Source organism: Ochlerotatus camptorhynchus, unplaced genomic scaffold (assembly GCF_037179485.1).
Source record: "Ochlerotatus camptorhynchus isolate MF236.1 unplaced genomic scaffold, CSIRO-AGI_Acam_v1.1 ptg000142l, whole genome shotgun sequence".
NCBI lineage: Eukaryota > Metazoa > Arthropoda > Insecta > Diptera > Culicidae > Ochlerotatus > Ochlerotatus camptorhynchus.
The window spans coordinates 472,950-488,832 of NW_027040632.1; the positions used below are offsets into that span (position 1 = coordinate 472,950).

The 15,883-nt window shown below is 40.5% G+C and overlaps 1 protein-coding gene across 3 annotated transcripts in view; it reads right to left on the reverse strand.

Moving 5' to 3' along the window:
• The window catches only part of Nt5b (5' nucleotidase B), a 92,455-nt gene that overhangs the window by 17,205 nt on the left and 59,367 nt on the right, over positions 1-15,883 (reverse strand). Inside the window, exon 1 of one of the 3 annotated variants that reach the window (XM_065221457.1) lies at positions 8,889-9,867. The exons of the other annotated variants lie outside the window; for them this stretch is intronic. Within the exon in view, the coding sequence (XP_065077529.1) occupies positions 8,889-9,046 (158 nt within the window). The 5' untranslated portion in view covers positions 9,047-9,867. Of the gene's footprint in view, positions 1-8,888; positions 9,868-15,883 lie in introns of those variants that run through there. 3 annotated transcript variants of the gene reach the window in all.

The window sequence follows — 15,883 nt, forward strand, 5'->3', positions numbered from 1 at the left end:
AAAGTGGTAAATTTCAAGCATTGTCCAAAAGCTTCAAAATAACTAAAAATCCACCAATTACGTACATGCATATGCTGCTTCCCCAACACAGTCATCAGAGAATGGTTCCTAGATGAAACAAGTCAAAGTGACATTCGTCTCCGATCTTAGGGCGTGTTAGGGAGGATGCAATTGCGGAACATTTTGCTGCCAATTCAGAACCACACGCCCCCAACGACCACACAAAATGCTCTCCGTTTTTTCCTTGGATTTGTTTTCCGTGCTGAGCACCAATGCTACCCACATCTGAACCCTACCTATCGCCCCTTCAACTCATGAACCGGGGAGCAACGGCTCTGAGCGGCCTTCCCGAAGGAAGGCGTGATCAGAGATGTTATGCCTCAGAACATCCCAGTGGCGCCGCTTACGCTTACCTGAGTGAGGTAATTACGCTTACCACTACACCACCGGTGCCGCTGCTCTCTAGAGTTGTATTCCTGTAACCAAACTTGGAAGCAGGGGATACTCTATACAAATTCTATTCTAACTCTTTTTTGAAATGACTTTTAACTTTTCAGTGCCATGTTACGTTGGTGATAAGTTTTAACCTCCGAAACCATACAGAGTGCGTCCCTGTCGCTTCAGAGCGTAGACGACATCCATGGCCTTGACGGTTTTACGCTTGGCGTGTTCAGTACAGGTGACGGCATCACGGATCATAATTTCTAGGAACACCTTCAACACACCTCGGGTTTCAACGTAGATCAGACCAGAGATACGCTTGACACCACCACGTCGAGCCAGACGACGGATGGCAGGCCCTGGATGTTATCACGCCGAATTTCCCTATATCGACAAAGCTGCATCATCATGACTGTATGTAGCCAATGGGAAGCGAGAAAATATGGTACCAGCAGAGCTGGTTGTCTATATAACAGGTTGCTAACTGCGCTTTTGGCTTAGTTTCGATTCACCCGTTCAACGACAAACATCAAGCAACAATGACTGGTCGTGGCAAGGGAGACAAAGCTCTTGGAAAAGAAGGCGCCAAGCGTCATCGGAAGGTTCTGCGTGTTAACATCTAGGGTATTACCAAGCCTGCCATCCGTCGTCTGGCTCGACATGGTGGTGTCAAGCGTATTTCCGGTTACATCTTCGAAGAAACCTGAGGCGTACTTAAGGTGTTTCTAGAAAAATCCGTGATGCCGTCACGGCCATGGATGTCGTCTACACTCTGAAGCGAATGAACGCACTCTGTACGGTTTCGGGGGTTAAAACTTATCACCAACGTAACAAAACAAACCAAGTTCATTTCAGAAAAGAGATAGAATAGAATTTTTGACGTAGGACTACGTCTTTGATTTCTATATGGGGGTACACTTTGTGAAAACCGAAAATGGAACATGTAACAAATTAAGAAAGATTTTGAACGTTAATCACTCAGCTGCCCCTGGTCCAATTTCAATCATTTTATCACCAATCGATCAGAAATATAGCTACGTATCAATAACAATGCTTCCGAATGTTGATTTTCATCAAGAAACTATTGAAAAACTGGTAAATGTCCAGCATTGTCCAAAAGCGTTGAACTAACTAACAAATCCACCAATTACCTACATGCATATGCTGCTTCCCCAGCACAGTCGTCAGAGAGTAGTAAGTAGACGAAACAAGTCGAAGGGGCATTCGCCTCCGATCCTTGGGCGCCTTCGAATAGGAAGGATGGAATTGCGTAATATTTTGCACACTCATCGCCATACTCAGAACCACACGCTCCCAACGACCACACCACTGTGTGGTGGTGTTCGGTCGTCGAAATCAGTAGCAGCAGTGTAGCAGTGCTTTCGGCGTGTGGCGTTGAAAATTGTTCTCCAGTAACAACGAAAGGCTGCCTGCAAGCAGCGAGCTGCAGAGCCCTTATAAGCAACCATCAAAGGAGGAAAAAGCTGCACCGCTATGCTATGGATCGGAGTCAGTAGCTCTTCGTGAGTCGCTGCGGATCGGTCATCTATGCCAAGCGTGTCACCCTCGCTCCAAACGACATACAGCTCGACAGCCTCATCCGTGTTGAACACCCAGCTCAGAATTACTCAACCACCACTACAAAACGGTCCTTTTCAGGGCCACCTAAAATTTGTTAAAGAGTATTATTTGGACATTGGTCAAGGTCATCAGTTCCCGTAAGCAGCTAGCTATCAAGGATCAATCTGTCTATAAAAGGTGTGAAGTTGTAGGCCAGAATATATTGGTGCAATTAGTTTTTCCTCGGCTTTCAGTCCACACGATTCGTTTCTTTCGTTTAATCAATCGCCCTTGTAGTGACGTCGAAAAGATTGTTTCAATCGGCGCTTACATATGAAATTTGATGTGGATTGTAGAATTTTTTGTATGTTACCAAAATTTATGAATGGTTTGCCACTAAATGTTGAGATAATTTATCGATTATTGAATTATCACACTGTATACCATGAAAAAGCAGCCTGTTTGTGAGTTTTTGCCTTTTTTCAAGTAAGGAGTTATATAAAATACAAATTGCCAGCTGGTATTTCCCGGCGACTTAACAAATAAATAAAATCAAACAAAATCATCATGCAGAACTAGCTAGGATTTGTTTTAATTCATATTTCAAAAAATTGCTTTCGAGTGTTAAGACATCGTCTCCCGCAAAGTTTACATTTTTCCCTCTATTAACACATACATCAGGGCTAGATAGATCTCCACAAGATCTATAGAATCCACGCAATTTCAAAAAACCAAAATGCACAGCATTACGAAAAGAGGTCAGGTTTCGACCAATAGCAGATAAATTTTAATTCTAAACAAACCAAACAATTGGAAATTTATCTACCAATCTGCTAAAATGAACACTTAGTTAATTTTCAATAGGTCACTATTGAAAAATACCAAATGTCCAACTGTTGCAATGGTGATCAAAATTATCACCGAATGTCTGAAAACAGCGCATTCCCAAACACAGACTTAAAAATCGAATTCGATGCGGTCCCACTGAACAATGCTCATTCAATCACCGTAAGTGATGGTGTCCAGTCCAGCAGCAGCAGTAGTAGCAGCAGCAGCAGCAGTAGTAGTAGCAGCAGCAGCAGCAGCAGGAGTGCTTTCAACAACAACAACAACAATAACAACGAAAGGCTGCCTGCAAGCAGCGAGCTGCAGAGCTCATATGAGCAACCATAGGGAAGGAGGAAGAAGTCCCACCGCCCGCTAGGCTAGGATCGGAATCAGTAGCTCGTCGTGCTCAGCTCAGCATTACTCAACCATCACTACAAAACGGTCCTTTTCAGGACCACCATACATTTGTTAAGAGTATTATTACGACATTTGTCAAGGTCATCAGTTCCCGCAAGCAGCTAGCTATCAAGGCTCAACCTGGTCTCTATAGAAGTTGTGGAATTGTAGGCCCGAATGTATTGGTGAGATAATTCATCGTCCGACCATTTTCCAGAACACGCTGGTAGGAAGTGTTAAAAATCCATATAGAATTTGAGAGAATATTTTAAATAAATATATTATTTAATTCGCTTTGGGTGTATATTCAGTCCCCAGAAAGCCAATAAAATCAAATTTGTGAGAAAATTAGCTCTCACGAGTGCAATCTCTCGAAGTCCCTCCTTTTTTACATATTCTGCACAAACGATACTTTCCGTCCCGCCCCATTCATATAATTCGGAAGGAAATCCTGTGAGGGGTGAATTGAATACACTTTAATACCAAAATGCACAAAACTTAAAAATTCATAAATAACAAAAAAATCAAAATACACATTTTAAAGCGAGGGGGGCGACACATCTAAATCTCAAGTTTAGATGCTCAACAAATCTCACACTAGCGAATCAATCTTCGAAAAATCTTCTTTCATTTGTCGCATCAACTTGCATCGCTCATCATATTTTTGCAGGAAATCTTCAGAATCGTCATCAATCTTCTTTCTATCTACTCAGCGTGCGCGCAGCTAGCCACAGCAAAACACAATCTTTTTTGCATCGTAGATAGAGTCGTCCCCCTCGTTTTAAAGTAGGGCAGATGAATCGAAAATACTCAAGTTGACAGTCCCTTGGATTCTCTTCATCAACTTTCTCTTTGAAATAAATACTACAAATTTGATACGCTTACAAATAAAAAACGGAAAGAGTTAAGATAATTGATGATTGATCAATTAAAAGAACTAAATGTTCACATCCTACGTCAAGCTTCCGTTCGTGCCCCTAGGCACAGACCCTTCTACTTTTATATATAGTAACCAATGATTCACCCAGTTAATTTGCCACTAAATACATCAAAATGATACAAAAATCAAATAATTTGTTAGGGAAATAAATTATGTTCTGTTGTAGTCTTATCGGTGGGTTAAATTTATTCCGTTTCACTTTCATAAACTGAGAAACCCTCATCGTTGCATTCGCCTGCTGCGCGACATCTTCGAAATCGTCCGAACCATAATACATAGAGTATAGACTTAAGTACAGTGAGTACAAAAGAAGAGGAGCCAGTGTCGCTACTTGATAGCAAACTACTCATGATGGGAGGAGTCTGTGTACTTTACCGGCGTGTTCAAAAAGAAAGGCAATCAAAATTTCATTTGTCACATGCATGAGGCATGTAACAAAAAGTGTGTTGGTGAGTTCTTTGGCGGGAATGTTCCCGAAAGGTTCAGTATTTTGCCATAAGCAAATGCAAAACAAACAAATTTATTGACAGATTTGGGCAAATTTTCACCTGTTTCATACTACTGGTATGCTGGTCACAAATGCCGTGCCAAACTGATTTGCTGCGCAAGTGATATGTATAAACGCGAATAACCACGAGGTCCAGTGATTATAGCAAAGCTTGCCATAAAGAAACCATCACAGTTCAGGGCCACCACAACTTTCTACAAAAGAGTTGAATAATGAAATTCAATTAATTCCAAAATAATATCCGAAACAACAAACTAGAAAATCGAACAAAAATTTCGTAGTCCTACGTCAACAATGCGGTCGTGTCTTGTACACCACCCTCCAACTTTTTTTTTTAAGCAGTTGTAGTATCAAATGGGTTAATCACATACATGTCTGCATATTTTTCTTTTAGAGTGTGTTGAAATGTCAATACGGCATGCAAGTTTGTTTTGAATTTTCATTCATTTGATACTCGTGATAATCAGGGTTACTTCCACTCACTTGCTATAAAAAAATGATTTTCTGAATTTTGAAATCATTAGATGTTATCAGGGTTGCTTCCACTCACTTGCTATAAAACAATGTTTTTCGGAATTATGAAATCATTAGATGATATAATTATATGATGTACTTGTAAGTAACAAGAAGAGGTTGAAAGGCAAGTGTTTGACTCATAAAACCTGTCAATTTCGCTTTCAGAGCGCCACAATCAGCAATCTTATGATTGGCGAGCGTTCAATCTGAGTGAGCGCTCACGAATCGTTAATTCGCTGATTGTGACGCACTGAAAGCAATATTGACAGGTTTTATGTGTCAACCACATACTTCAAGACCTTTTCTTGTAACTTACAAGAACTAATTCTCATTGTAACCAGGGTTGCTTCCACTCACTTGCTATAAAAAAATATTTTTCGGAGTTATGCAATCATTAGATGTTATAATGATATGTTGTACTAGTAAGTAACAAGAAGAGGGTGTAAGGTATGTGTTCGACTCATAAAACCTGTCAATTTCGCTTTCAGAGCGTCACAATAAGCGATCTTATGATTCGTGAGCATTCACTCAGAGTGAGCGCTCACGAGTCGTAAAATCGCTGATTGTGACGCACTGAAAGCAATATTGACAGATTTAATGTGTCAAACATATACTTCATGACCTCTTCTTGTAACTTACAAGTACTAATTAGCATTATACTATTTCATGATTTCATAATTCCGAAAAACATTTTTTTATAGCAAGTGAGTGGAAGTAACCCTGATTGTAACATCTAATGTTTTCATATTTCGGTAAAACAATTTTTTATAGCAAGTGAGTGGAAGTAACCCTGGATGTTATAATGATATTTTGTACTTGTTAGATACAAGAAGATGTAGAAAGGCAAGTGTTTGACTCATAAAACCTGTCAAACTCGCTTTCAGATAGTCACAATCAGCGAATTTGACAGGTTTTATGTGTCAAACACTTGCCTTTCAACCTCTTCTTGTATCTAACAAGTACAAAATATCATTCAAACATCTAATGATTTTAAAATTCAGAAAATCATTTTTTTATAGCAAGTGAGTGGAAGTAACCCTGGATGTTATAATGATATTTTGCACTTGTTAGATACAAAAAGATGTAGAAATGCAAGTATTTGACACATAAAACCTGTCAAAGTCACAATCAGCGAATTTGACAGGTTTTATGTGTCAAACACTTGCCTTTCAACCTCTTCTTGTATGTAACAAGTACAAAATATCATTCAAACATCTAATGATTTCAAAATTCAGAAAATCATTTTTTTATAGCAAGTGAGTGGAAGCAAGCCTGGTGATAATCATGGACGCGAAAAGGGAACTCGTGATAAGCCGGTTTTTGAAGCATGATAGACCGTGTTCTATTTTGAAGACGCTGAATCCACTCGGAATAAACGAAAGATTCATCCGGTACAAGGAAACCGGTTCGTGGAAAATCCTTCCCAGACCAGGCCGAAAACGCAGTGTCAGGACTCCGGAAGTTATCAAACGGCGGAATTTTTGTAAGTCTGGGCGTAAGATGGCCAAAGAACTCGGAATGTCGCAGCCAACGATCAGGAGTATTTTGAAAGATGATCTCGGATTGAATGCTTACTAAAAACAGCGGGTGCAAAAGATAGCTAGAGTCGAAAGATGTCGGAAACTGCTCAAACGGCACGGTGATTGCGAAATTCTGTTTTCGGATGAGAAAATGTTCCTGCTACAGAATCACCACAACATTGTCTTGCTGATATTCCTCGTTCGTGACAAACTGGCTGTTCAAAGGTTCCAGAATGTTTCCAGGGTGATGGTTTGGGGATGGTTCTCCAAAACATTGAATGTTCCATTGCTGTTCATTGAACCTGGTGTTAAAATCAACAGTAAATATTACATCGATAATGCTTCCCTTAGTCCAAAAACATTAGAAGAATGCACCATACTGCTTCCAACAAGACTCTGCACCGTCCCATCAGGCAAAAGTTACACAGGCTTGGTGCGAGGCCAATTTCCCGGATTTCATTTCGTCGAAAGAGTGGCCTGCCTCCTCACCCGATTTGAATCCTCTCGACTTCTTGCATGGGGCTACATATTAGGCTAACTAGGGAATACCAAGGGACTAACCGTGGATAATTTTAAGCAACGTTTGGTGAAAATATGGGACGAAATGCCTCAAGATATCGTGCGTGCCAGCTGTAACGATTTTCAAAAACGGATGCGGCTCGTAATTAAAGGAAAGGGAGAAAGATTTGAATTGGACTAAGTTCAGACAAATGTTATAGATACACGAAACAGGAAATACACTGAACATTAAATTTCCCATCATCTTCTCATTTTTATGACCATATACTTTACTGACAGGAATAACCTTTCACCCTGTACAATAGAGTGATGCAAAATTTGAAATTTTCGCTCCACAATACTTAAACGATTCCAAATCGGATCCTGACTAACATCTCAAAATTTGAACCCATTTGGTGAGAAACTGAGATGGCACAAACCATTTGAAGTTTGTATGGGAATTACTATGGTAAAACCAAGATTTTTGTACATGTCTATCTAATAATTCACCATATCGATTTCCTTCAAAAGCTTTCAACTGTACTTGTAGTAAATTTTCCCTTTTTGATTAAATGCAAGGATCGAAAGTTATCAATGGTTCAATGCGCTGATGTCTTATGATCTTGCTCAAGCAACTGCTCAGCAGGCAACATTGGTGTTTCTGGGGCGTTGAATAGGACACAAAAATCATGGCTACTATGTCACACTGCAAAATACAGTGTTGCCTACAGAGCATCTGCTTGATAATGTCATAAGTTTACCAATCTCTTAAATAATTAATAACTTTTTCCTGTCTCGTTTAACATAGAAACGATCTTGAGCAAAGTTGTAGCTGAGAAAATTTTCTATAAGAATGGCTATCGAACTGTTTCGCAGCTCTATAAGGAAAAAGAATAGAAGGCAATGAACAAAAAGTCGAGATTTCCCATAGTAATTTACATGTAAATTTTAAATGGTTTGTGCGAAGTCTGTTTCTAACCAAATGAGTTGTAACTTTGGGAGGCTAATCAGGACCTGATTTGAAACTATTTAAGCACTGTGGAGCGAAAAAGTCAAATTTTGCATCAGTCTACTGTACAATGATAAGATTTTTAATAATCGTGCCAAAACATCGATGGCAAATAATCGTGATTAATCGAATGAAAATCGGACATCACTACTCGGATACTGGACGTTCAGCTTCTATATGACTTTGTTTTTCTATTCAACGAGCCATGGGATCTGCTTTATGGAGGAAAACGAATTCAAAGTGGCTGGATCTTACGACACATAAAATCGCATTTCTTGTGTAAAGATACGATCGATGGGTACAATTCCGAGCTATCCAAAGGGATTAACAAAATCCGTTTCAATAGCGAAAGAATTCCGTCGAGACGAGATCCATATAAGTGTTTACGAGCTGAATTGCATAGCGGATGAATAAAAGTCGCACTGAGCTACATTTTCTGAATCATTCATCGCATAAACCACAAAAAATCAATCCCCTCAATCTAACAATCTAAATTTTTACAGCCGCGCGACAGACAATCGAAGCATGCCACGGCAAGTCGGACGCGGGCAAACCGATAGATAATAAAGTTCCCATAAAATCCCAACCGAGCGCGGAGCAACAGCACACTTCGAACCGGAATCGGACAATGATGGTGAAGTAAAACGAACCGATTTTACGAGCTACACTTACTCGTGCGGTGCCGGAAGCCGATTGTGCAAGTACAGTGCGTCACCCTCGAAGCTGGAACAGGACGACGACGAGGACGAGCAGGACACTTCTGACAGTCCTCGCTTCTGGCGGGATGATTGCCCAAGTGGTGGTGGTGATCCATCGTTTGTCGCCGGCATCGTCACTTACTGCGATACTACTGGCTCGTTGATTGGTTTGTTTATTTATCGAGATTTGAATTCTTATCACTTTGTGCGGCGGCTACTTGGTTGCCGTTTATCACCGTTGTTGTTTGGATTCGCTAGTTTGATATGATGCGTCAGAATTTCTATTTTACATTGTCTGAAGCGAATTGAGAACTTCTTTTTTCAAGTGATATGAAATTCCAACCTGTGCTGTGCACAGGTTGCACAACTAAACCGTTCAAAAGCAATCCACGTGATGTTCTGATTCGCCTCCTCGCAAGTTTTACCGAACAAATCTCGAACGGATCGATATCAGACTCCCCGTGCTTTTGCTACACCAATTGCCTACATCCCCTATTCCCTGGAGCTCCGCCGCATAGTGCAGAAGAAATCCAATTCAAGTTATGCAATCATCACAACTCTTCCTTCCAACATCGAGGAAAATTCCCAACCATAAATTTCACGCCCTTTCACTTTCCTCTTCCGAGAAGCACTTAAAAACGCACAATCACACACAACAATCGAGCTTCCAACTCTGGCGGGGCTAGCTGACGTTCTCAGCACCAGGTCGATAGAGCGATGGGGTGGGCTGGGAAAAACCTTGACCTTAGCACAACAAGGAACGGCGGAGCGTAGTGGTTGGTCGGTGATGCACTTGACACAAACTCGCAGCAGCTACTCTCGGACAGAACAGCTGTTTGCCCTTCGCACGAACAAACGACAATAACATAGTCGGCGGCGGCCAACCCGACGGTTATCAATCTAAGCAGGCACTGACTGCAATGACTGGGATGTGATTTATATCCCCATAGAGCGCTCGCGTCTAGTTGGCACTGTCGCCGGAGGTAAACTGTCGGGTCCGTGTGCACTGGTGCCGTTTACCGCCCGAGATGGGCATCATCAACATCGTCAAATGGGGGAGAAAAAACGGTCATGTATGCAAAATATGTAGCTCCATGTTCGGCGGACGAGTTATGAATGGAGGCCACTCAGTGAATCGCATTATGTATTAATAATAATAAAAATAATGAACAGGAAAATTAGATTAATGATGGCACTGGAAGAAATTGGCGAGCGCAAAACCTAGCCACTTGAACGTTGTCGGGTTATTTTTCATCCGACGATTGGCGGAAAGTCTCTATAATAAAGAAATCAAATCAGTGCGGGATCTGTTTTTTCAACTATTTTACAGATAAACAAACATTTCTGTTGAAATGCAAATGAACATTAAAGAATAACTTCATTCATCCCAACGTGCTAGTAGCGAGGTCCGGTTGTCTGTGGAGTCATAATTTTCGGTTTCTGCTCTGGCAAAAATAAATCTCGGTTGTTATTGTACCTATACCTACCTAACATCAAAAAGGTTGGATGCAAATTGGACAGAAATTAATTGAGGCAATTAGCTATGTGTATCAAGCAGAAAAATTTCGATTTTAGGTGGTGATTCAGTTTCAACTGAACTGCAACAGCAGAGCGATTGAAAACTGATTACTGCTACTTCAAGCAGGAGGACGTTCTAAGTGAATATTGATCTCTTTTGTAAATTTTCTAATCTAACACCAACAAAGCCAGTTCATGAAAGCACCCTGGAAAACGATAGATATAGGGTAGAGAACTACTTCGGCCTAAGCGCCCATATTGGGCCTATCAAGCAGAAAACATCAAATAAATCCATGATTTAGGCGCTAACAGGTAAATTATGCTTTAGGTACGATACTTCAGTTCTAATCGAAGACAACAGACCAAGAAGACTGGCAACTCTTCCATTTTCTCATACGAACGCTATGAGACAGGTACAATCGCGTCATCTGCCGCTCAAAGGTAAATGCTTCGAACGAATTTGGTAGCAAAGATTACATCCTCAGAAGAATGGTTTGTGTGTTTGCTCATTTTTCTATGCATTGCGGCCACCTTTACTCAAGCGCAGCGCTATTGTATCTGTTGCTTGGATTCTGGCAAAGTTGCCAGTTTTCTTGATATGATGTCTTCGTTCAAATGCTACCGAACGAAGTCAGTAAGAACGCGTGATAAGAATGCTTTCTCAAAAACAAATGTAGGCCGAGTTAGGCGCCAAGAAGCAGTGGTATACTTTTAACAATATCTCAACAACTTGTTTCTCTTTATCAAATCTTACGGTACGTACGGAAAGGTAAATAAATTTAGAAACCATCAGTAATAATAACATTCCGGTTGGAGCTAAACTACGGTAGATTAAGAAAGACTAAGTGCGGTCGGAAATGGGGTACTTAACCCTACCTCCATCATTATCTATTTGGTATATGTTGCCCATCAGAAATGCGCAAAGTATGTCAAAACGGCCAGGCCTAATGTGCAGCATTTAAAGGGCAAGATGATTCAGAAAACATCGGGCCTGTTTAAATCGTGTACAGTATTTTTAGATTTTGAAGTAGCAGGAGAACGTTCTAACTGACTATTGACCTCCTTTGATAATTTTGGGAGGTTGAACTGCAACCATATCCAGCATTTTACGAGCGCTTATGGCCGCCACAATCTGGCTAAGTTTTTGGTACGGAACATATGATTTTACGTTTGGGTTGTGTCGTGTAAACGTTCAAATTTGATAATTTTTGGAGGTTGAACTGCAACCATATGTCATTTAAGGTGTCTTTTGAAATTTCCTGCTTTGAAATAGCAGGATGACTCTAGATCGCTTTACAACATTGTGGGAGTTTGAACTGCAACAGCAAGCCGTTTGAGGTGTCTATAGAAACTTGATGATTTTGGATGATTTTTTTTTGCGAAGGCTGCAAATATGTTGGAAGCATGCCAACGGCGCTAGAGAGTTTGGCCACGATACCGGGTTTGCTGCCCCACTGTGCAATGTGCATTAGACTGATGCAAAATTTGAAATTTTCGCTCCACAATTTTCAAACGGTTCCAAATTCGGTTCTGATTAGCATCCCAAAATTTGAACTCATTTAGTAAAATACTGACTTGGCACAAACCATTTGTAGTTTATATGCAAATTACTATGGGAAAACCAAGGAGCGGTCACTATACACACGTATTTTGCTACAACTTTTTTCTCAGTGTGCCTCACGTGTGCCGCAGCTGTGCCGGCAGTGCCGAGAGTATCATCAACATGATTTTTGACGTAGGATTACGTCTTTCGGCAACATATTGGGGGTGCAATTTCAAAAAAACCAATATGGACCGCGGGACGAAAATAGGTCAGGTTTTGACCACATATACCTCTGTCAATAGTAGATGAATTTTAATTCTAAACAAGCCAAAGAATTGGGAATTTATCTACCAATCTGCTAAATTGAACACTTTATTAATTTTCAATAGGTCACTATTGAAAAATACACAAATATCCAAATGTTGCAATGGTGATCAAAATTATCACCGAGTACTTGCAAACAGCGCATTCCCTAACACAGATTTAAAAATCGAATTTCATCCTGTCTCACTAAACGGTGCTCATTTAATCACCGTGTGTGGTGGTGTCTGGTCGACGGTGTTCGCAGCAGCAGCAGTAGTGCTTTCGGCGTGTGGCGTTGAACTTCGTTATCCAGTACACCACGAAAGGCATCCTGAAAGCAGCGAGCATCCATAGAAGGAAGAAGAAGCCGCACCGCGATCGAAATCAGTTTCCTCGTGAGAAGCTGTGGGTCATCAATGCCTAGCGCGTCAACCTTGCTCCAAACAATGAACAGATCACCACGGATGACGTTGAACACCTTAATAGCTCAGCATTACTCAACCATCACGACTAAACGGTCCTTTTCAGGACCACCACAAATTTGTTAAAGAGTATTATTTGGACATTTGTCAAGGTCATCAGTTCCCGCAACCAGCTAGCTATCAAGCTCAACCTGTTCATATAGATGGTGTGGAATTGTAGGCCTGATTGTATTGGTGAGATTAATCATATCGTCTGGCCATTTTCCAGAGACGGCGCTGTTCCGCTGGTAGGAAGTGATAAAAATCCACATATAGAATTTGAAAGAAGTGGGAATAATTCGCTTTAGGTGCATATTCAGGTAAAAAAGTGAACGACAAGTTAAATTAATTGGTCAGGGACAATCATTTGTTTTCCCGGAAAATACTTTTTAATATAAATGATTTTTCTTCATACAGTTTTACCTGCTTTACTACAAATCCCCAGAAAGCCAAAAAAAATTCAAATTTGTGAGAAAATTAGCTCTCACGAGCTCCATCTCTCAATTGCCATGTTTTTATGACACCCAATTTGTGATTTCCTTTCATAGATTACAAAATAGAGTGGGGTAGAGAACTACTTCGGTCTAATCGCCGATTTTGGGCCTATCGAGCAGAAAACTTCAAATAAATCCATGATTTCAGAGTTAACAAGTCAATTAGGCGTTTGGTACGATAATTTAGTTAATAAGCTACCGAATAAAGTCAATGAGAACGTGTGATATGAAGGTTTGCACCCATAATTCCCACAAACAAAAGAAGTTCTCCGAACGAATCATTTTTTTTCTTTATCCGATAGGCCGAAGTGAATTCATTGGCGTTTCAATGCGTAAGGCCGAGTTTAGAATCCGTAGGCCGAGTTTGGCGTCAAGAAGCAGTGTTAGACTTATAACAATATCTAAACAATTTGTTTCTCTATATCAAATCTTCAAATCATATAGGTAAATAAATTTGGAAGCCATCAGTAATAATAACATTCCGTTTGGTGCTAAACTGCGCTAGATTAAGAAAGATAAGGTTGTGCTTAAGAAGCCGGAAATGGGGTAGTTAACCCTATCTAACAGTACAAAACATGTCTGGTACCGCATTTAGGTTAACATTCTAAGTCCCTCCTTTTTTACATATTCTGCTCAAACGATACTTTCTGCCCCGCCCCATTCATACAATGCGGAAGGAAATCCTGTGAGGGGTGAGCTATTTTGAGTGCAGAATGTGTAAAGAAGGAGAGACTTCAGTTGTTAATCTAAATGCAGGTACCAGACATGTTTTGCACTGCACTGTTCTCTGTGAACAATTAACGGAAAACAAAATATGTGTAGTTTCCGATCGATGCCACCGCCAACAACAGCAGTGACATCTGATGGAACATGAAAGCAGAAGCTTGACAAAATAAGTAATCCGTTTTTCCCTCAGCTTTCATTCCGCTTTGCACGATTCGTTTTTTACTCAATCAACCTTGTAGTGACGTCAAAATGTTTGTTTCGATCGGAGCTTACATAGGATATTTAATATGGATTATAGAATTTTTTGTAGGGGAATTGGCTCTAATGTTGGCCTATGGATCTAAGATTGGGCCCATCGCTAAAAATCTGCTATTTATCAATTTTATTCAAATGAACGCGTCATTGGAACGGTACTAATGGATATTTTTGGTTGCTTTTGAAAATTTAGTCGCTTGCTGAATTTATGTATGAGCCAAAATTAGGGGCATAATTATTGAATTAGCACTCTTTATACCATGAAAAAGCAGCCTGTTTGTGATTTTTTGCCTGTTTTCAAGTAAGGAGTTATCATAAAAAAAAAAACAATTCGTGGGATGGTATTTCCCGGCGACTTTACAAATAAATAAATTTAAACAAAATCATCATGCAGAACTAGGATTTGTTTCACTTCATATTTCACAAAATTGCTTTCGAGTGTTATGACATCGTCTCCCGCAAAGCTTACATTTTGACATAGGATTACGTCTATCGGCAACATATTGAGGATGCAATTAAAAAAAAAACAATATCATCGACCATGTTACCAAAAGTGGTCAGGTTTTGACCACTTATAACTCTGTCAATAGTGGATGGATTTTAATACTAAACAAGCCAATCGATTGGTAATTTTTCTTCAAAGATGTTAAATTGAATACTTCATCAATTTTCAATAGGTCACTATTGAAAATTACACAAATGTCCAACTGTTGAAATGGTTATCAAAATTATCACCGATTGCCTGCAAAAAGTGGTTTCCCTAACATAGTCGCCAAATATTGATACCGAGCACGTAATCCTACGTCAAATCTACGGTCGAGTCTTGGATACAACCTCTTACTTTTTTTGTATAATGGTATGTTTGGCAACCCGGTTAATTTGACATTTCACAAGCAGTGGAATTCTATCCCAGATCCTAACTTTCGTGACTCTCGGTTCGTTGCTCCCAAATTCTATCGAAAAAGGACTACACTAAATAATAACCAACGGCCTCGACCACCGAATCGAAGCTTCGAGCTAGCACGTTCTCCAGGGGAGGCACTTCCAATTTCCGACAGGACAATAACTTCTACTGGATTGGAGTATAATGAGGACTCGGATGAACCACAAGTGACGGTGGTAAGTAGACGAAGCGAACGTGCATCATCAGACGAAACTGGTCCAGATGCTCTTCAGATTTTGATGAAGCCATCGACTCAGTCAAAGATGCGTCGCCAGCGTTCTAGTGGAAGTTTCAACCGGAATCAGACTTGGGTGGGGTTGATGATGTCTCTGGCGAAAAGCAGTGCCGGCCAGAGAACACTTGGAAAAGCTGATGCGCTGTCGATGGTAGGCAAGCAAACACCGATGAAGATTCTACCTCCGAACATGGTCCGAGTGATCATCGAAGGCAAATTCATCGAGGAACGAATCAAGGAAGTGCATGTCGGTTGGCTGGTCAACGAAGTGGTGAAGCGTTACGGAATCAAACATGGTAAACGACCACTGATAAAACTACTGGTGGCCTTTGTATGGACACCGATTCCCTTACGACCTTCTGTGCGACTCGAATTCCATAATCATTTCGTACCTCATAGAGTTCGAAACGCTGCGAAAAGTTGTTATTGCAAACATCGCGATATTGAAATGCTTACCGAACTGCTTCAAAACACCGGTCACGTTACACTTC